The sequence below is a fragment of the Schistocerca americana genome, chromosome 7 (assembly GCF_021461395.2).
Source record: "Schistocerca americana isolate TAMUIC-IGC-003095 chromosome 7, iqSchAmer2.1, whole genome shotgun sequence".
Classification (NCBI taxonomy): domain Eukaryota; kingdom Metazoa; phylum Arthropoda; class Insecta; order Orthoptera; family Acrididae; genus Schistocerca; species Schistocerca americana.
This window is the reverse complement of record NC_060125.1, coordinates 122,190,516-122,213,714: the sequence shown is the minus strand read 5'-3', so window position 1 is coordinate 122,213,714 and position 23,199 is coordinate 122,190,516. Positions and strand designations below refer to the sequence as shown.

Here is a 23,199-nt window from a genome sequence, read left to right as displayed (position 1 = left end):
CCTCGCCGATACCCCAGGAGCAACAGTGTCCCTAATTTGCTGGGAAGTGGCGGTGCGGTCCCCTACGGCACTGCGTAGGATCCTACGGTCTTGGCGTGCATCCGTGCGTCGCTGCGGTCCGGTCCCAGGTCGACGGGCACGTGCACCTTCCGCCGACCACTGGCGACAACATCGATGTACTGTGGAGACCTCACGCCCCACGTGTTGAGCAATTCGGCGGTACGTCCACCCGGCCTCCCGCATGCCCACTATACGCCCTCGCTCAAAGTCCGTCAACTGCACATACGGTTCACGTCCACGCTGTCGCGGCATGCTACCAGTGTTAAAGACTGCGATGGAGCTCCGTATGCCGCGGCAAACTGGCTGACACTGACGGCGGCGGTGCACAAATGCTGCGCAGCTAGCGCCATTCGACGGCCAACACCGCGGTTCCCTGTGTGTCCGCTGTGCCGTGTGTGAGATCATTGCTTGTACAGCCCTCTCGCAGTGTCCGGAGCAAGTATGGTGGGTCTGACACACTGGTGTCAATGTGTTCTTATTTCCATTTCCAGGAGTGTAGATTATGCACTACGTGATCAACAGTAGGTATCCGGACACCTGGCTGAAAATGACTTACAAGTTCGTGGCGCACTCCATCGGTAATGCTGGAATTCAATATGGTGTTGGCCCACCCTTAGCCTTGATGGCAGCGTCCACTGTCGCAGGCATACGTTCAATCAGGTACAGGAAGGTTTCTTGGGGAATTGTAGCCCATTCCTCACGGAGTGCTGCACTGAGGAGAGGTATCGATGTCGGTCGGTGAGACCTGGCACAAAGTTGGCGTTCCAAAACATCCCAAAGGTGGTCTATAGTACAAATGTCTGGACTCTGTGCAGGCAAGTCCATTACAGTGACGTTGTAACCACTCCGCCACAGACCGTGCGTTATGAACAGGTGCTCGATCGTGTTTAAAGATGCAATCGCCATCCCCGAATTGCTCTTCAAGAGTGGGAACCAAAAAGGTGCTTAAAATATCAATGTAGGCCTGTGCTGTGATAGTGCCACGCAAAACAACAAGGGGTGAAAGCCCTCTCCATGAAAAACACGACCACACCACAATACCAACGCCTCCGAAATTTTACTTTGGCACTACACACGCTGGTAGATGACGTTCACCGGGCATTCGCCATACCCACACGCTGGCATCGGATCGCCACATTGTGTATCGTGTTCGCCATTCCACACAACGTTTTTCCATTGTTCAGTCGTCCAATGTTTACGGTTCTTACACCAAGCGAGGCGTCGTTTGGCATTTACTGGCGTGATGTGTTACTTATGAGCAGCCGCTCGACCATGATATCCAAGTTTTCTCACCTCCCGCCTAACTGTCATAGCACTTGCAGTGGATCCTGATACAGTTTGGAATTCCTGTGTTGTTGTATGGATATATGTCTGCTTATTACACATTACGACCCTCTTCAACTGTCTGTGTTCTCTGTCAGTCAACAGACGAGGTCGGCCTGTACGCTTTTGTGCTGTACGTGTCCTTTCACGTTTCCACTTCACTATCACATCATAAACAGTGGACCTAGGGATGTTTAGGAGTGTGGAAATCTTCGGGTACAGACGTTAGACACGAGTGACACCCGATGACCTGACCACGTCCGAAGTCCGTGAGTTCTGCGGAGGGCCCCATTTTGCTCTCTCAGGATGTCTAATGGCTATTGAGGTCGCTGATATGGAGTACCTGGCAGCAGGTGGCAGCACAATGCACCTAATATGAAAGACGTATGTTCATCTAGATCTACATCTACATCTACATCCATACTCCGCATGCCACCTGACGGTGTGTGGCGGAGGGTACCTTGAGTACCTCTATCGGTTCTCGCTTCTATTCCAGTCTATGCCTCTGTGTGGGCTGTAATCTCTCTGATTTTATCCTCATGGTCTCTTCACGAGATATACGTAGGAGGGAGCAATATACTGCTTGACTCCTCGGTGAAAGTATGTTCTTGAAACTTCAACAAAATCCCGTACCGAGCTACTGAGCGTCTTCCACTGGAGTACTATCATCTCCGTAACGCTTTTGCGATTACTCAATTTTTCTGTAACGAAGCGCGCTTCTCTCCATTGGATCTTCTCTATCTCTTCTATCAACCGTATCTGGTACGAATCCCACACCGGTCAGCAGTAGTCAAGCAGCACAATGAACCTAATATGAAAGACATATGTTTTTGGGGGTGTCCTGACACTTTTGATCACACAGTGTATCTCTTAATAAGGAGATATGGCAGCATCTTAACTGTTTAAATTTGGTGAATAATTCTTTGCACGTTTTACGTCTGTCTCTTCATGACTAGCCCCTCTTTACGTTTTATGAGACAGAGGTTCGATTTTCTTTTACAATCCACTCTGTTCAGTGAACTAGTGGAAGTGTGACTACCCCATTTCAGTACACCTCACGAACGCGTATACATCCTTACGATTTCTCACTGGTGACTTGTCCAGTGCTGAGATGAGGAGGACGGAGAGTATACTGACCGTTCTGCGCAGCCCTGTACTGCTCGTCGTAGAGCCTGTAGGCGCCCGCGTGCGCCCTGAGCACGGTGTGGGCGGCCAGGTAGTCGCCGATGCCGGACGCGTTCTGCGAGGGCGCTGCCACCCCCACCGACGAGTAGCCGCCGACGAACGAGGCCGGCTCGTTGAACGTGATCCACCAGCGCACCTGTCCCCACACGAGCCGCCGCCTCCGCTCACTGCACTCCCACCACACCGTACTGACTGCAGCGCGCTTTGCGTCACACTCACCCTGTCTCCAAATTCGTCGAACAGTAGCCGGGCGTACTCGACGAAGTAATCTGCGAGAATCGGGTTGGGCCAGCCGCCGATGTACTGCAGAGCTTGTGGCAAGTCCCAGTGGTACATAGTCACCTGGACAGGCGGTCGGGTCGGTAATTAGTAATAGACTATTACGGCAGGCTACCGCCAGCGTGTACACATTTTAATACACTACTGGCCATTAAAATTGCTACACCAAGACGAAATGCAGATGATATACGGGTATTCATTGGACACATATATTATACTAGAACTGACAGGTGATTACGTTTTCACGCAATTTGGGTGCATAGATCCTGAGAAATCAGTACCCAGAACAACCACCTTTAGTCGTAATAACAGCCTTGATACGCATGGGCATTGACTCAGAGCTTGGATGGCGTGTACAGGTACACCTGCCCATGCAGCTTCAACACGATACCACAGTTCATCGAGAGTAGTGACTGGCGTATTGTGACAAGCCAGTTGCTCGGCCACCATTGACCAGACGTTTTCAGTTGGTGAGAGATCTGGAGAATGTGCTGGCCAGGGCAGCAGTCGAACATTTTCTCTATCCAGAAGGGTCCGTACAGGACCTGAAACATGTGGTCGTGCATTATCCTGCTGAAATGTAGGGCTTCGCAGGGATCGAATGACGGGTAGAGCCACGGGTCGTAACACATATGAAATGTAACGTCCACTGTTCAAAGTGCCGTCAATGCAAACAAGAGGTGACCGAGACGTGTAACCAATGGCACCCGATACCATCACGCCGGGTGATACGCCAGTATGGCGATGACGAATACACGCTCCCAATGTGCGTTCACCGCGATGTCGCCAAACACGGATGCGACCATCATGATGCTGTGAACAGAACCTGCATTCATCCGAAAAAATGACGTTTTGCCATTCGTGCACCCAGGTTCGTCGTTGAGTACACCATCGCAGGCACTCCTGTCTGTGACGCAGCGTCCAAGGGTAACCGCAGCCATGGTCTCCGAGCTGATAGTCCATGCTGCTGCAAACGTCGTCGAACTGTTCGTGCAGATGGTAGTCGTTTTCCAAACGTCCCCGTCTGTTGACTCAGGGATCGAGACGTGGCTGCACGATCCATTACAACCATGCGGATAAGATGGCTGTCATCTCGACTGCTAGTGATACGAGGCCGTTGGGATCCAGCACGGCGTTCCGTATTACCCTCCTGAACCCACCGATTCCACATTCTGCTAACAGTCATTGGATCTCGACCAACGCGAGCAGCAATGTCGCGATACGGCAAATCGCAATCGCGATAGGCTACAATCCGACCTTTATCAAAGTCGGAAACGTGATGGTGCGCATTTCTCCTCCTTACACGAGGCGTCACATCAACGCTTCACCAGGCAACGCCGGTCAACTGCTGTTTGTGTTTGAGAAATCGGTTGGAAACTTTCCTCATGTCAGCACGTTGTAGGTGTTGCCACCGGCGCCAGCCTTGTGTGAATGCTCTGAAAAGCTAATCATTTGCATATCACAGCATCTTCTTCCTGTCGATTTAATTTCGCGTCTGTAGCACGTCATCTTCGTGGTGTAGCAATTTTAATGACCAGTAGTGTACTTCGTTTTGTGATATCTAGCACGTTTGTCATAAAATAGTGAAACGACTAAGAGTGAAGTAGGACAGAAAGAAAGCCAGTAGTCTGCGTTAGGGGCGGGAAAAACCGACCGGTAAAAACGGACAACGGTATTTAGTCCTGAATAATCCGTATTTCTCGGTATTTCCTTGCTCTCGGTTATAACAAGCTTTCTATTTTTAGTAATAACCGAGAAAAAAACCGAAATATCAATCAGCTGTAGCAGCTGTGCTAAAATTTTTCGTTTGAAAACAATTAAAAAAAGGCGTAATTTTCATTCGTAAAATTTACATTGTTTACAAATATTCCGTTATTATAGAAATTGGGAAAAGCGGATCAGAGGTATTTTAATAACGATGCCGATAGAAATGAGCAACAAACACATGACATAAGAATAGGTACGGCTTTGCTGGGACCACAATGTCCCTATTGCCGCGTGTCGTGGCTGAAGGTGCGCGAGCACGTGCAGAGCGCAGGGCTTGCTCCCACATGGTCTAAACGGCAGTTCCTCGCCGTCGTCGCTGGACATCCGTTGTATTGCAGAATGGTACCAACCCCAGCCTGAAAATACTTTTACAATGTGACGTGGCAATGAAGAACAATGCTTAATTTATTTCAAAAGATTAAAGACTTGTCTGCCAATTCTATGAAATAATACAATTGAAAGGAAATTATGCTAATAGTAATAAATTAAAAGTTTAACAACAGTTCATTAATATTACACAATAAAAACAGAAAGTAGCCGCTCTGCTGCCTCTGTCTACTTAATATGCCTTTGTCTGCTTGTGCTCATGTCAAAATATCGACGTCTCCCAGCTGTGTTCCTGTATGTTATTTGAATATTTATGACCAGGTTTAACCTTAACGAGATATCTCAAGCGGTTCATTAAGTAGTGAAACAATATAATTTTCAGGACCAATGATAGTGAAACGAGATTTTCTATGGGTTTTAACAACAAAATAAGTGAAAAAATTACACGTTTATTCTTATATCGAGGAAGTACAGTATTTCTTGATAAGATATTGACCTGATTCATCCTCAGTTCCTTACTTAATAAACCACCGTTTCAGCAAGTTTAAGCCGCAGAAAAAAATATCATGTTTCAGTACTACCTGCTCCTTATTAAAAAGACACTAGGCTCCCAGATTACTCTGAAACTGCACAAAAGGAACGATTTATCTTGGCCTCCCTTGTTACCCTTCCCTCTTTCCGAAAAGCGTCACCAGTGGCGATTTCTGACTAAAAAAGTTTAACAGCTGAGATGAAAATAAATCACTAGTTCTGTTGCACTGCAGGGGAATCCCGTAACGCAGCATACGTTTAATGATAAACCGCTGGGGCTGAAATTTAAGAAAGGAAAGATTTATGCCCCTCAGTTATATTTGACGCACGAAAAAGTACAGCAAATAGCGAACCATCTTTCCACTCCTATCCCTGTACAAAGTGAGACAGTGAATTTTCTCACTAAATATATCTTCAGATTCATCAGTGATATTCACTTTGGGTCTTTGACGAATAGATGGCAATGTTCTCAAAGTCGCCAGTGTGTTCACACCTTCAATGTGACGAAGCTGAGTTCTACTCTGCAGCAAAAAAGCCTTATTGTTCTATTAGAAATAGGAAATCTTTGTATCTATGGATAACAATGCTACAAAACATGATAGTCATTACTTTACGAACCGCTTGAGGCTACTTATTACAGTTTAAATAGATTATAAATATGTATAATTTATCTTTAACACATTAAAAGATAATTATGGTGGACAGGTTCACCACCACTTCACTCAAAATAGAATAGGAACGGAAATAACGTACACTATTTACTGCGGAATATTTTCACATTTCTCAGATGAAAAACAAGGAGAAAATCCTCTGGTAACCTTCTACTCCAATCGTTCACTATTAAAAATACAGGGGCTACACGATTCCGCCCAAAATTGCTACAAAGTTGACGATTTATTTTTATCTGAATTGTTAACAAATTATCATTTGAGGAAACGCTGTCAGTTATGAGGAATGGCTAAATTTCTTATGTTGGGAGGTTTGCTTTTGATTATTTTGCCAAAACACAGTATAAACTACAAAACTCACCTTGCAATAGGTACTGCGACAGAATCTTGAAACACAGTGTCTTATTAAACAAGCAATAGACGACCAAAGAGGTCAATAGCTTAAGGGAAATCTCATTTTGATGATTAGCTGTAACACAATATAAGGAATTTCACTTTTATTTTCTCTTTTCACTAGCTGTTAACGACTTTTTTTTTAAATTACAGCACTTGATTGAAAGAAACTTAAATAACTGTATCTTCGCCTATATCGACGCGGGTAAGAACGTTATGTCTGTTAACTACATGGCAAAATACTCTCCTCATTGTGTGCTATCATTTGCCCAAATATCGTTTCCATATATCGACCAGTTTAAGAGATATGAGGTATTTTATGAATATTTCATGCAGTCGGAAGTGAAAATGCTACATAAACTCAATTTTCTCGATATTGGAGACAGAGACCTCGTTCAAAGTCCAAAGAAAAATTTAGAATCTTAGCTAAATTTTATTCACAGCAGCATGTGTTGTAATTTGCACCAAACGCAAAATCGCAAAATCATAGCAACCTGTATTTTTCATTGCAAACTTTTTCCAACTTCGTCCAGCGTCTTACCTAAATGAGAGTATCACGATAAGTATGACCATTAGCGAGACGATGGGCACTTCACCACAAACCCGTTGAATAAAGCTGTATGAAACTTCCTGGCAGATTAAAACTGTTGTGTCTAGACAAGTCAGTCTAGACACAATGAGAGGAAGCCGAAAGGCACGCACTTAAACTCACGCAGGCTGGCGTGAGGTCTGAAACAGGATACGTAATGAATGCTATAAAGAAAAGTACGTAGCTTCTGGAATACTTAACTTTAATCCATAATTGTAGAACATCGCTCTTGATGATACATGCTTCATAATAGTAATTAGCAATTGAATACGGCGCCTTGCTAGGTCGTAGCAAATGTAGCTGAAGGCTAGGCTAACTATCGTCTCGGCAATTGAGAGCGTAATTGTCAGTGATCCCCTTCTGGCAAAGTCGTCTGTACAACTGGGGCGAGTGCTAGTACGTCTCTCTACACCTGCCGTGTGGTGGCGCTCGGTCTGCGATCACTGACAGTGGCGACACGCGGCTCCGACTTATTCTACCGGACCGCGGCCGATTTAAAAGCTACCACCTAGCAAGTGTGGTGTCTGGCGGTGACACCACAAAAACTGTGTGCCGGACCGAGACTCGAACTCGGGACCTTTGCCTTTCGCGGGCAAAGGCGAAAGGCAAAGGTCCCGAGTTCGAGTCTCGGTCCGGCACACAGTTTTAATCTGCCAGGAAGTTTCATATCAGCGCACACTCCGCTGCAGAGTGAAAATCTCATTCTATAAAGCTGTATGCCGGAAAAGGTGGCCGAGCGGTACTAGGTGCTACAGTCTGGAACTGCGCGACCGCTACGGTCGCAGGTTCGGATCCTGCCTCGGACATGGATGTGTGTGATGTCCTTAGGTTAGTTAGGTTTCAGTAGTTCTAAGTTCTAGGGGACTGATGACCTCAGAAGTTAAGTCTCATAGTGCTCAGAGCCATTTGAACCATATAAAGCTGTATGTATCACAAAAAATCTTTTTTAACCCCTTAGTTTCTGTGAAATCGTTTGAGAAATATGGCAGCGCGTGCGCTTCAGTTCTGTCAGCACAGCATATCGCCAACCGGCGCGCCAAAAGCGGGCAAAGAATGTCTCGCAGATTCCGGCTCGGTTCGGCCACCCAGCTGCCGTTGCGTGCCAGTTCATTTCATAACAAGTGGATATTTCCCACGCTGGGTAAAGCCGCCTCGCACCGGGCCTCCCTGCACAGGTAGCCCGCTTTCTTTCCGTGTGCAGCCCAACACGTGACATCACAGCGTGTCGACGATGTACTGTTGCGCTGTTAGAGCTCCATGGATCACTACCAGTCTTAACTTGAAGTCGTACCCGATAGCTCACCACACCGTGACAACAGGAGTAAAACCGCTGTGTCTCTCCATAACATTGTAAGTATACGACCTCTCCCAAGGTCATTTGCGGTTGTGCAGAACCACAATTCATTGCTGAACACAATGCGGTGACATTCGTCAGCATTGCACAGAAACACTCCAGATGCAGCCGTTCGTGTTGTGATGTTAAACGGCGCCCTGCTCGTAGGTCAGGAATCCCTTCGCGTGGCTGCTGCTGGACCCTGACGAATAGTGCGGGATGCTGCAGGGAGACCATTACTAGTTCTCAGGTGGGTGGCACAGGTGTGAAGAGGTTACAACATTCTCGATGCACAATCCGGCGATCCTCCGTTGTAGTGGTCAGACGTGGTCAACCGGAACCTAGATGACAAGTATGCCTGCCCTAATGTTTTGACAAGCAAGGCTATTTCCACTCCCAAATGCCTCACAGAACAGGATATTCCATCGCTGGACCTATCGGCCAAATGGAGGCCCACAAGGAGGTCCCATTGAAACACTGTAAGGTTCTGACAACGCTGTCTCACACGAGTAGGCGGCACTTCTGTGGTCCTTCACAGCGTTCATTCAACGTCTGATGCTGTGAGCGCCCCTTACGTGCCCTACCAGGACTGGTATCATAACTAAACACGAACAAACTAGTACACTGTACTGGCAGTTCTACCTGTTACCGAGAATTCCAACTCTAATCATTTACAATCCCACCGATGGTATGTACCTGTACGAAGGGAAAGTTTGCAATGAAAAATACAGGTTGCTATGACTGGCGTTCAATTATGTGCTCAGCTTTTTTCAGTGCGCCTGTGAATTTGAAATGAAAGGGGAGCATTTATCACTTTCAAAAACAAACAGATAGGCTTGGAATAGCATAATTAGACGTGTGGCTAAGTAGTTACTTGGCTAACACACAGTATTCTAGTGGTATCAGACCCAATGAGAGTTTTACATCAGTATTTGCTCTACAGTAGAAGGAGACATGACGATATACGGCTTTTGACCCTCAGACTGCAAACTGCCCGCCAGTTTCTGAATTATTTGTAGGCACTTCTTCGTGAAGTATATAGATATTGGATAGTTTTGTCTGTCTTATATGGATGTTCATCTAGGCGGACACTTTGGACAACTGTGTTCTTGATGAAATATTTCTCACGTTATTCTTACTTCATGAACCATTTTAGATGCAACAGAAAATCCAAAATGAAATACGTCACATTACAGCATAGCATCAGCTTGTTCAAGTTCTTTATTCGTAATCAATGGCACAATTTTCGCTGAAATTATGTAGAACGAGTCAATTTAAAGGGTAAGTACGTCTCATTCGTTTGTCTGTTTGGTATATGCACTCCCCTCACTGACATCACTAAAAAGCACCGCAGCATAAACTCCATGAAAATAAACGTATTAATCTTTCATACTACTCATGTCACTAACGAATAGTACTTAAATTTGACGACAAAAGTGAACAGAATTGTCTTCTATACTACTAATGCTGTTGGTTTTGGAGTCTTGTCTATAAAATAGAAGAATGTTTTCGGAAGAAACGGTTTTTAAGCTATATTTAATTTTTTCTTTCCTTCTTGTTAGACAATATCAGTTGTTGGATATATGATCAAAGATTTTTGTGGTTGTACGCTATGATGAACATATTTCTGAGTCATTGACAAGTTTAGTCAAGAGTAAATGTGGGTCATACGCTGTTCTAGTATTGTAGCTGTGGATACTAGTACTGTTAAATTGATGTGGAGTGCTTCTAATGAATTTCAAAAGCGAAGATTTCTGTCATAGTGCGTTTATAATGCTTAGATTCCAGGACAGGCAAGTGCATCATAACTATGGGTCAACCACTTTTCTACAATAAATATTTTCCTTTTAAGTCAAGGGTTGTCCAAGAAAATATACCGTTACACAACCAAAAACATTTCACTAATTTCCTCCATACACTGAATCAATTACTTGTGTTACATCACTGTTGCTTTTTATTGTATTTTCTGTAGATATCTGAAAACACAGCGGGATTTTTTTGTTTTCAAAAATTACGGGAGCGTGCATTCTCTGAGAGTGACTTAATCATGTCGTGAAAAACAATTAACCATGTTTTGATGCTGTCTCTCCAGCCAGATGGAGCAATTGTGAGTAAAGTTCGCTGCAAGATACTTTATTACTTACCATAGGCTGAATTCCGTTCGCGAGCAGCTCGTTGATGAGGTTGTTGTAGTAGTCGATGCCCGGCTGGTTGATGACGTCGAGGTCCCCGGTGGGCAGGATGCGCGCCCACGAGATGGAGAACCGGTACACGTCCACCTATTGCGGGTAGGTTCAGCTACTCAGCACCCACTCACACGTATCGAAAGTACTTTATGGTTACCATAAATGCTAAGGAGGTTTAGAAAATGCTGTTTGCAGACCGGGAAATAACTGTGAGACTGAAAATTAATGCACAGGTGCAGGTCGCGAATTATTTGGTCTATTTGACTAGTTTCGATGATCAGGCGCGAGATAAGTGTCACATCCAACTCAGACCATTTCGTTTTAATTATGGTACCGAACGGAGTTTTAAATCTCTGACGTGGTGTCATTAGGATAATGAACATCTAACGATAGTGTCTGACGATAGGAAATACCTAAACTCAGCAAGAAGAAACCTGTGGCGTTTATCTGTGTATTACTTACATTTGTCGCTGTGTCCCCTCCATGAGATGCCAGCGTTTGCCTAGAACTGGAAAATGTCAACTTGTGTGTATCGTTCCTTGAAATAAACAGGGCATCACAAGGCTAAAATACACTGCCTGAAAAAAACAAAGTGAAGCACGCAGAAGGGGATGAACGAATGGAACGAAACCTCGTGGGTTGAAGGGTATGTCACGTTCTTAAAGCGATTAAAAACGCGCGTCAAATTTACAAGGAACATAGTATGATCATGACGTAGGTATGGCTCTGGCACGGGTAAATATACTGATTCACTTGGTAAGGGTGTCATGAGTACTAAGGAATGACGAAATATGCTTGAAGTTCTCTTAGGCTATGCATGCAGCAACAATGAATAGCTCAGGAGTCAGGAGGCAGTACAGTTAAAGAGGAATGGACATCTCTAAAAAGGGCGATCACAGAAGTTGGAAAGAAAAATACAGGCACAAAGAAGGTGACTGCAAAGAAACCATGTGTAACAGAAGAAATACTTCATTTTGTCGATGAAAGAATAAAGTACAAAAAGTTCAGAGATATTCAGGAATACAGAAGTACAAGTCGCTGAGGAATGAAATAAATAGGAATGCAGGGAATCTAAGACGAAACGGCTGCATGAAAAATGTAAAGAAATCGAAACAGAAAAATCACTGTTGGAAGGACTGGCTCAGCAAATAGGAAAGTCAAAACAACCTTCGGTGAAATGAAAAGCAAGGTAGCTAACAGCAAGAATGAAACGGTAATTTCACTGTTAAATGCAGAGGAGAAAGAGGATAGGTGGAAAGATTACATTGAAGCTCTCTGTGACGGGCAATATTTGTCTGATTTGATAGAAGATAAAACAGGAGTTGAATTTGAAGTTAGAGGATCCAGTATTAGAATCTGAATTTAGAAGAACCTTGGAGGAATTAAGATCAAATAACGGAGAAAAGATAGAAACATTCCATCAGAATTTCTAAAATCACTGTGGGAAGTGGCAACAAAACGACTACTCAAGTTTGTGGGTAGAATGTATGAGTTTGGCGACATACCATCTGACCTTCGGAAAAATATTACCCACACAATTCCGAAGACCGCAAGAGCTGACAAGTTTACTGACAAGAATAATATACAGACGAATGAAAGAGAAAATTGAAGATGTATTAGATGAAGATCAGTTTGGCTTTAGGAAAAGTAAAGGCACCTAAGACAAATAAAAACACGTTCATAGGATTTGTTGCCCTGGATAAAGCGTTCGACAATGTAATATGGTGAAAGATGTGTGAAATTCTGAGAAAAATATTGATAAGCTATAGGGAGAGACGGATAATATACAATACTCACAAGAGCCAAGAGAGAATAACAAGAGTGGTCAGCCAAGAACGCAGTGCTCGGATTAAAAAGGGTGTATGGCAGGGATATGATCTTTCCGCTACTGCTATTCAATCCGTACATCGAAGAAGCAATGATGGAAATAAAAGAAAGGATCAGGAGTGGCATTAAAATTGAATGTGAAAGGATATCAGTGATACGATTCTCTGATGACGTTGCTGTCCTGAGTGATAGTGAAGAAGAATTACATGATCTGGTGAGTGGAACGAACATTCTAAGAGTGCACAGTATTGAGTAAATCTAAGAAAGATGAAAGGAGTAGAAATGAGAACAGTGAGTAAGTTATCAGGATTGCTGGTCGCCAGGTAGATGAAATCATGGAATTCTGCTACCTAGGCAGCAAAGTAACCAATGACGGAGCAAGAAGGACATCAAAAGCAGACTAGCAATGGCAAAAACGGCATTCCTGGCCAAGAGAAGTGTACTAGTATCAAACACAGGCCTTAATTTCAGGAAGAGATTTTTGAGAATTTTAGAGCACAGAAGTGTATGGTAATGAAACATGGACTGTGGGAAAACCGAGAATGGAAGCATTTGGGATGTGGTGTTACAAACGAATGTTGAAAATTAGGTGGACTGATAAGGTGAGGAATGAGGAGGTTCTGCGCAGAATCGGAGAGAAAAAGGTATATGTGGAGTACACTAACAAGGAGAAGGGACAGGATGATAGGACATCTGCTAAGGCATCAGGAAATGACTTGCGTACTACAAGAGGGAGCTGTAGAGGGCAAAAACTGTAGAGGAAGACAGAGATTGAAATACGTTCAGCAAATAATTGAGGACATAGGCTGCAGGTGCTACTCAGAGATGAAGAGGTTGGCGCAGGAGAGGAATTCTTAGTGGGCCACGTGAAACTGGTCAGAATACTGATGAATAAAAAAAAAAAAAGAAAGAAAGAAAGAAAAAAAGTTATATCCTCTCCTGAGGGCAGATGGCCCACAGCTTCGTAACTAGTCCTTGAAATCGTGGATACTGAATCGCGACAGAGTTGACACCCGAACTGGTGCACAAATTTTATATTGGTGACTGATATGGGATGTATTGCTGACCACGTGTCTGACTTAACATCACGCATTAGTTCATAGAATACGTGCCATGTGTAGACGAGGTTTGACCTGCTGTAAAACGGCACCACGATACCGTCGCGTGAGAGGTAAACACGAGGACGAAGGATGTCTCTGACATCAGAGTTGCCTCTGTCAGTACCAACTGTGTCGTGAAGTCATACCTCACAGTTCGCCGCACTATGACGTACAGCTGCGCCTCCGTAAGACAGTGGAAGAACGGGACCTCTCCGCAGGTCTCCGCTATACTTGACGACGATGGTCACCCGTGACAGTACAGGACCACGCCACAGTGCAATGTCACTCCGAACGGAGCCATTTCAGTGGTTAATGGCAGCCAGCCTATGTATGGGACGATTATTTGCTAGTTCGGTTGCTGCTAACCTCCGACCAATGGTGCAGGATGACGATAATACACTCAGCAAAATACTTGCTCTCGGATGGCAGACGGATATATAAGAGGCGTTACTATGTGCTCGATGTAGAATACAGCGGTCCTTCCTTGCTGTCATCAGACGTGGTACACCAGAAACTTCACAACGAGTACTGTCCAACATCGGACCACTGTCACATCCGAATGCTCCACAAATTGATATTGCAGGGTTCGACGAGCTTGACAGTATCGATACCCTCTATAAAGCCCCATTGAAAGTGACACGAGGTGACACGCTGTTTTACAGGAGTAAGAGACATCTGTGCTCTTCGTCCGCAGCTCGTGGTCTGGTGGCTAGCGTTGCTACCTCTGGATCACGGGGTCCTGGGTTCGATTCCCGACCGGGTTGGGGATTTTCTCTGCCCAGGGACTGGGTGTTTGTGTTATCCTCATCATTTCATCATCATCGTCATCATTCGTGACAGTGGCTAGATTGGACTGTGAAAAATTGGACTGTGAAAAAACTTCGGACTTTGTACGGGCACTGATGACCGCGCAGTTCAGCGCCCCACAAACCAAGCATCATCATCGGATGTGTTCTTCACAGGGGTCACTCCACATCTGACGCTGTTCTCGCCAGTTTTTTGGCCTAACAGGTTGTAATAACACGTAATACATACAAGAATAATACACTCTGGTCGCTGTTCTACGTAACACAGAGAATTACAGCTCTAATCATTTACGAGGGGCATTCAGTTTGTAATGCAACACAATATATTTCTCGGCCAGTATCGGTTGAAAAAATGAATTTGTTGTGGGACATCGTGAAATATGCCCCGTGCAGACCCTATAGTTTTGTAAAATTTCGATAGGTGGCCTTCGAAATGGCGATTGTAAAGCAGGTGCATTCCAAGCAAAGAGTCTCTCTTTACAGAAAATCAGAGCATCGAAAATATTTATGAGTGCATGCGAATGACTGCGGAGACCTGGCAGTGAATAAAAGCACGGTTAGTCGTTGGGTGAGGCGTCTGTGATCATCGCAAAAATGTTGCTCGAACATGTTCGACCTCCCGCGTGCCACCCATCCGCATACACCTGTGACTTCTGCAGCGTTGGAACGTCCGGACACTCTCATCCTAGGTGATCACCGGATCACAATCAAACTCGCTGCATAACTGAACATACCTGTTGACAGTGCTGACACACTTGTCTATCAGTTGGAGAACTCAAAGGTGTGTGCCCGCTAGGATCCTTACCGCCTAAAAGAAGACCGTAAAGAGCAAAGAACGACCATCTGTTCATCGTTACAGTTTTTGTCGAACGTTGTTACAGGCAATGAACAACGGGTTCATCACTTCTAATGGAATAGAATGGCGCCACACCAGCTGTCCTCCAAAGACAAAGTCAAAGCCGCATCCTCAGCTGGTAAAGTCATGGCGATGGTCCTCTGGGACTTTGAAGTGGTTATTCTGTTTGATGTCCTCCCTCATGGTGCAACGATCAACGCTGAAGTATATTTTGCTTCCCTCATGAAACTGGTCAAACGATATCAACGTGTTCCTCGTCGCAAACGAACTTCTACATCATAAGAATTCACGCAAGTTTGTGCCCCCCGACAGAAGCCAACAAAACTTCACTGGACTTTTCTTCCTCATTCCACCTATGAGCCGGTTCCGGCACCTTCCGACTTTCATCTGTTAGGCCCAACGAAGGATGCACTCTGCGAGAAGCTGTACATGGGTGATGGGGAGTTTACTGATGCAGCAAGACGTTGGCTCCGACGTCGACCAGTAGAGTGGTAGCATGCGAGCATACAGGTCCCCCCTGTAAGGTGATGTAAGGCTGTCGCACTGAACAGAGATAATGTCGAGAAACAGGATGTCTAAGGCAAAAGAGTGGGGAATAATATGGTGTGTTGGAATCCTGAATTGAAGCAAACTACTTTCAGGAAAGAATATGTTGCATTACTTATTGAACGCGTGTATATACTCGATGAAGATATGTACCTGTACGAAGTTACATTGAGTTCCTACCATGCCTTCTGAGTGCTTCACTTTCAGGCAGTGTAATACGTCACTTTTGGCGGTTATCTGTTCACTAATTACACCGATTGCTGTGTCCTCTCCTAGGAGATGCTTAAGTTTGCTAGAATCGGAAAATTTCAACATGTACGAGGGTGAGTCAAATGAAAACTTTAAATTTGTAATAACAAATCGAAGTTTAGCGCCGTTATCCTGTAAGTTGGTAAGCATGCTACAAACAGCGTTCAGAATGGCCTGTAGGTGGAGCATAGTGCAGATGCACACACACCGTCGCAGTATCAGTATAAAGATGGCCACCCCACTTGCGACTTGCACTAGGGAAGAACAGTATTCTGTTATTCAGTTTTTGCGTAGTGAACGTGTGAAACCTATTGAAATTCATCGACGAATGAAGGTTCAGTACGGTGATCCATGTTTGTCACAGCAGCAAGTCTACGAATGGAGCAGGAAGTTCGCAAATGGTGTGACGTCAGTGGAAGATGCTCCTCGTCCAGGTCAGGCACAACGAGTTGTGGCTCCACAGAACATTGCAGCAGTTGAAGCCATAGGCCTACTGAAGGAAAGCCGCAGAGTGACACTGAATGACACTGCAGCATATTTACAGATTAGTCATGGGTCAGCACACCACATTGTGCATGATGAGCTCCAGTTTCACAAAGTGTCTGCAAGATGGGTGCCACGGCAGCTGACTCCTGAAATGAGAGAATGACGTGTTGATGCTTGTGAAGAACTTCTTCGGGGCTTTAAACAAGAAGGTGATGGCTTCCTTGCAAGAATCGTTACTGGGGACGAAACCTGGGTCACTTCCACCTACCGGAAACGAAGAGAGCGAGCAAGGAATGGCGCCATTCCTCATCACCAAAACCAAAGAAGTTTCGAACAGAGCCATCAGCAGGGAAGGTTATGTAGACTGTCTTTTGGGACGAAAAAGGCGTCATTTTGGAGCATTACATGCCCAGAGGGACCACTGTTACCAGTGCATCATATACAGATCTCCTAAAAAATCATCGGCGGCCTGCAATCAAATCAAAGCGACGTGGATTGCTGTCAGCAGGTGTCCTTTAGCAACATGACAATGCAAGGCCCCGCACTGCCCGTACAATAGTTACAACATTTACAGACCTGCATTTTGTGTGTCTTCCTCATCCACCATACTCACCAAACCTTGCCCCAAGTGATTTCCATATGTTGAGACCACTCAAAGACGCAATGTGAGGAAAGAAGTTCCGTTTTGATGAAGACGTACGCCACGCGGTGCATGAGCGGTTGCACGGACTAACAAAAGAATCTTTTTCTACTGGAATTTAAGCACTTTGTAAGCGCTGGAGGACTTGAGCGTGGGGGAGATTATGTAGAAAAGTGATACAGCTTTGTACCACTCCTGCACAATAAATAATATTTAAAAAACTATTTAAGGTTTTCATGTGACTCACCCTCGTATGTATCATTTTTCCTGGCTGTAAAACTTATTCCTAAATAACTGTGCTACATACAGCTATGCGATTTGTGTGAAATGGTAGTTTAACGTATAAAGTTTTTTTGGATGCACTTCCACATGTCTTTCCATTGTTTGTCTTTTGTAAATGGTAGCTTACCTCATGAACTCCCTTTGGGTACACTTCTAGATATGCTCTGGCCGCATCTGCTCTCTCTCTCTCTTCCCTCTCTCCTGTCGCAGAGGCGTAATTTAGAAGTTCCGGTGACCACAATGGCATCAATGCAGTAGAGAGCACAATGTCTTTTCACGTTTCAGAAAACATGGTCATTTCAGCGGCGGTTCCCAAGTGTGTATGCTCGAGATGTCCCAGATGTTAAGAGCATCGAAGGTTTGTGTGAAAAGTTTAAAGTGACTGGCAGCGTGGTGACGAGGTGAGTGTCGACACTGCTGATAACCGCGCCTACAGCGTTTTAAAACTCTCCACGGAAATCGACGCGTCGTATAATCTGAGAAACAGGCATACCTCAGAGCACTGTGGTGCAGGTTTTACCCAAATGGCTACATTTCCACGCATACAAAGTGCAACTCCTTCGAGCTTAGATGCTAGGCTCACATGTGCAGCATTTTCTAGGAACATGCTGGTTAAGAATCAATGAAGATAATGATTATCTTAAGTTTGTTTTTCCGATGGCTGGTTCAAATGGCTCTGAGCACTATGGGACTCAACTGCTAAGGTCATTAGTCCCCTAGAACTTAGAACTAGTTAAACCTAACTATCCTAAGTACATCACAAACATCCATACCCGAGGCTGGATTCGAACCTGCGACCGTAGCTGTCTTGCGGTTCCAGACTGCAGCGCCTTTAACCGCGCGGCCACTTCGGCCGGCTTTTTCCGATGAAAAGGCTTTTCACATTCCTGGGAATGTAAGAAAGCACAATGTCCACATATGTAGGGTGTAGAACCTGCATCTCATATTATGTTACAACAGATGAGGGACAGGCCGAAGTGAATGAGCTTAGTGGCTTAATGCACAACAAAATTATTGAACCGCTCTTTTTCATTTAGCACAGCGTTACGGCAACAGTTCAACTGGACATGTCGCAGTTTCACGTTGCGCCTCAGTTACAGAACTTTCAACAGAGGGTAGTTTTTCAAAACGATCTTGCACAGCTTGCCTGGCGGTTAGATGTTTAACAGTTCTTGGATAGAATCTTTCCGGACAGATAGATCGGTAGAGACAGTCTAGCATCGTGGCCACCAGTTCATCAGACACAACCTCTCTTGAATCTTTTTGTCGGCTTACGTTACGATAAAGTGTTCAGTTCCCAAGTACCTGGTGTGGAAACTCTTACGCCAAGAATACGAGATGCTGTAGAGGCAAAGACGTGGAGAGAAAGTGAATATTGTCTAGACGTTCTACTGGCAACAAACGGAGCACATGAGGAAGTGCATCCATAAAAATCTTTATGAGTTAAGCTACCATTTGCAACGAACGGCATAGCTGTACCTAGCAGAAATAAACTTTTGTAATCAAGTAAACACTTTACGCTCACCCGAGCGGAGAAGAGGACTCACCCCGAGCGCCTTCAGCATCTGCACGTCCTCCTGGTACTTGTGGTACGAATCACAAGCCACGTCCCCATTGTCGCCGTTGGAGCTGTACTCTGGATGTTCGTGCAGCATCCGATCCCAGATGTTCTCGCCCTTACCTAGAAGGCACCGCAGCATTAATCCTAATGGTTGATTCCACATCAGTGCTAGCCTCTTTTTGTGGTGCTGTAATTACCTCTTCTATAAATATAAGACGCAACAGTCAGTGTTGTAAAGATTTACTGGAGGAAGAAGATATGGACTGATATTTGTAACCAGAGTGCTTCACCAGGAGTACTGTCGTGCTATATTTTGTTTATTTATTTAACCTGGCAAGATTAGGGCTAACAGGCCATCTTACCAGGCATTCTACTTACTTTGCTTTCATATGTTTTAGTAGGCATGTTAAACTACATCTAGTAAAAAAAGTGAAATATACAATTACAAAGGTAGACTTAACTTCTGAGGTCATCAGTCCCCTATAACTTAGAACTAATTAAACCTAACTAACCTAAGGACAGCACACTTATCCATGACCGAGGCAGGATTCGAACCTGCGACCGTAGCGGTCGCGCGGTTCCAGACTGTAGCGCCTAGAACCGCACGGCCACCCCGGCCGGCTGTACTCTGTGCCAATTACATAAATGGCTCTGAGCACTATGAGACTTAACATCTATGGTCCCCTAGAACTTAGAACTACTTAAACCTAACTAACCTAAGGACATCACACGCATCCATGCCCGAAGCAGGATTCGAACCTGCGACCGCAGCGGTCGCGCGGTTCCAGACTGTAGCGCCTAGAACCGCTCGGCCACCCCGGCCGGCTGTACTCTGTACCAATTACATACTTGTGGTGTCAGCTAACGGATAACTTGCAGAAAAGCAGCAGTTTGTCCACTTGAGGTAATAATAATATTTAGAAATAGCCTTAAAATGTCTTGAAACTCAAGACTGAGGGATGTTTTTTAGCTACGTTCTGTCTGCATTCAGTTTTAGTTATCTACATGGAAATTCTGAACACGGACTCCAACGATGAAGACGTAAGTATTGCTCCAAAGTACTATAGTAAAGCATGAGAAACGTACTTCTATCAATCCAAGACATTGTCCTCCGCAACACCGTCAGGTAAGGAAATCACTGGATTGAGACTGATAACCAAAAACAATACTGACAACGGCAGATATGCGTGGTGGGCCACCGCTGATGTCGTAACTGAATCATCTGGGTCGCCGTGGTCCAATCCTCGTAAGTAAATTAGTATGCCGGAGAAACATACTCTATGCGATCAAAATGGCTCAAAATGACTTACAAGTTCCTCGCGCCCTCCATCGATAAAGCTGGAATTCAGTATGGTGTTGGCCCACCCTTAGTCTAGATGACAGCTTCCACTCTCGCAGGGATACGTTCAATCAGGTGCTGAAGGTTTCTTAGGGGATGGCAGCCCATTCTTCACGGAGTGCTACACTGAGGAGAGGCACAAAGTCGGCGTTCCTAATCATCCCAAAGGTGTTTTACATGATTCAGGTCAGGACTCTGTGCAGGCCAGTCCATTACAGGGATGTTATTGTTGTGTAACCACTCCGCCATAAGCCGTGCGCTATGAGCAGCTGCTCGATCGTTTTGAAAGATCCCCGAAATGCTCTTCAACTGTGGGAACCAAGAAGGTGCTTAAAACATCAATGAAGGCCTGTGCTGTGATAGTGCCACGCAAAACAACAAGGGCTGCAAGCCCCCTCCATGAAAAGCACGACCACAGCATAACATCACCGCCTCCGAATTTTACTGTTGGCACTACACACGCTGGCAGATGACGTCCACCGGGCATTTGCCATATCCACACACTGCCATCGGATCGCCACATTATTTACCGTGATTCGTCACTCCGCACAACGTTGTTCCACTATTCAGTCGTCCAATGTTTACGCTCCTTACACCAAGCGAGGCGTCGTTTGGCATTTACCGGCGTGATGTGTGGCTTATGAACAGCCGCTCCACCATGAAATCCAAGTATTCTCACCTCCCGGGTAACTGTCATAGTACTTGTAGTGGATCCTGATGCAGTTTGGAATTACTTCTCGATAGATGTCTGCCTATTACACATTACGACCTTCTTCAACTGTCGTCGGTCTCTGCCAGTAAACATACGAGGTCGGCCTGTACGCTTATGTGTGGTACGTATCTCTTCACGTTCCCACTTCACTATCACATCAGAAACAGTGGACCTGGGGATGTTTAGGAGTGCGGAAATCTCGCGTACAGACGTATCCTGGTACTTTTGACCACGTAGTGTGTTTCTTCCCCCTCTCAATGCGGAAGAGATGGGATGAACATCTGTTTGTCAGACTTGTTACAGCTAAGGGTCTGGTATACGCTACTGAATCAAGAATGGAAGACATGGTTATTATTTATGGTTTCTAAATCCGCCAAAAGCGTCAAGTTCCCCAGAGGCTTTACTAGTGTATTAAAAACATTGAGAGGTGAGGGGAACTGGTCAGAGTGATTCTCGTAATGGAAAGATAGCGCGTAACAGGTGGTTGTATAGATGTCTGAAGGACGTATCGAGCAGGTGTATATTAGGTTGTTGGTAGCGTAGCGACACTATGTGATCGAAGGTGCTTCCATTTTTTCTCAGATTTTGTTTTCTGTCGTTGGTACGAATGATCGTCATCCTGTGTTTACCATACACACATAAAAGATGACAGATGGAAGAGAGAGGTGGCAAGTACTAATACAGGTTGAGATATCTAAAACACAAGATTCCAGCGAGTTCAAATAGATATGACGCGCAAAGAGGCACACGTATTACTCACAATCAGCTCGAATAGTTGGTTACAGAACTGTCACCCTATATTCTTAATTACTGAACGTGGTTACGTGCATTCCAGAGGCTGACCTACTTGTTAACAGCGAAGTTGTTGGTATACAAAATTACTAAGATGGAGTGACATGGGATCAGCTTACAGCCATTTATAGTATTAATGTAGATTTGACTGTGTGGAGGCACGTCCATCCCCACTAAACTGGACCGATAAAGGCTCAACGCGGTACGGACAATAGCATTATGGTCTACAGCTTGCCGGCCGCTGGTGGCCGAGCGGTTCTAGGCGCTTCAGTCTGGAACCGCGCGACCGCTACGGTCGCAGGTTCGAATCCTGCCTCGGGCATGGATGTGTGTGATGTCCTTAGGTTAGTTAGGTTTAAGTAGTTCTAAGTTCTAGGGGACTGATGACCTGAGATGTTAAGTCCCATAGTGCTCAGAGCCATTTGAACCATTTTTTTGGTGTTATTCTATGTTGCACATCCAGCCGACTGCCGATTCGTCATAGACAAATCAGTATGGAACATTCTAGTGAGAATGCACATGACATGTAAGCTTCTGCTCTATAGGGTCTGGCTGGTTGCGATATAGGATAGAATTTACCTTCCCGGTACGTATAGGAGACGTTGTTTGTGGAGCTGATGTATTAAGGTTGCCGAGATCTGTCCGAAATTCGTTTTCTGTAGGGGACTAATACTAGCTCAGATGGAACTGGGCGTCACATCTTTTCTGATTATGACTCCTAAAATTCGAATACATCTTCTATTTTAGCTAGGTATGTAAGTGCTGTGAATTATCCGGCAATGGTAAGACGCAATAACTTGATACTCCACTTTAAGAAAAAGAGAATCACGGTCTATAATGGTTTATAAAAAATGCGTTACAGCGACGAAACAGTAACTGTTACGAAGTTGGTAAGCAAAATTACTCTTTTTTCTTCTTCGTAGGAAACAGCGTATGGATCTGTCTTGTAATACACTGATCGTAATGTAACACTACATACGTTATCAAAATGTTTTTCTTAATGAGTCCCATCACGACGGCAGACATGACCCAGGTTACTGCATATTTGTCTCAAGACGTTTCCCTCCCCGTACCATCGACTTCATAAAGTTTCGCTGTGCATGTAGACTCTGCTACCTGACCTGCCGGAAGTATTAGCGTTCTGATTTTTGATTTGTCATCAACAACATTTTGTTATTGTAGCTCTAACGATATATGAGAGGCCGATTCGTGGTGGTACATCTACTGATACTATTATTATAACGAGTACAAGTACTTTTTGTGTTAATAAGTCTGTAGGCAGCAGCTCACGGGCGCGTAATGTGAGTTCATTTTAGCACGTTTCTATTGGTCTGGCTGTTACGGGTCTTCACCAGGCGGCGC

General features: G+C 44.9%; 1 protein-coding gene across 1 annotated transcript in view; it reads right to left on the bottom strand.

The window, feature by feature from the left end:
- Nucleotides 1–23,199, bottom strand: part of LOC124622405 (myrosinase 1-like) — a 169,058-nt gene that overhangs the window by 115,210 nt on the left and 30,649 nt on the right. The window contains exons 2-5 of the mRNA XM_047148093.1: nt 18,981–19,114; nt 10,600–10,734; nt 2,788–2,910; nt 2,521–2,704 (exon numbers count right to left, since the gene is read on the bottom strand). Of these exons, the coding sequence (XP_047004049.1) occupies nt 2,521–2,704; nt 2,788–2,910; nt 10,600–10,734; nt 18,981–19,114 (576 nt within the window). The remainder of the gene's footprint in view (nt 1–2,520; nt 2,705–2,787; nt 2,911–10,599; nt 10,735–18,980; nt 19,115–23,199) is intronic.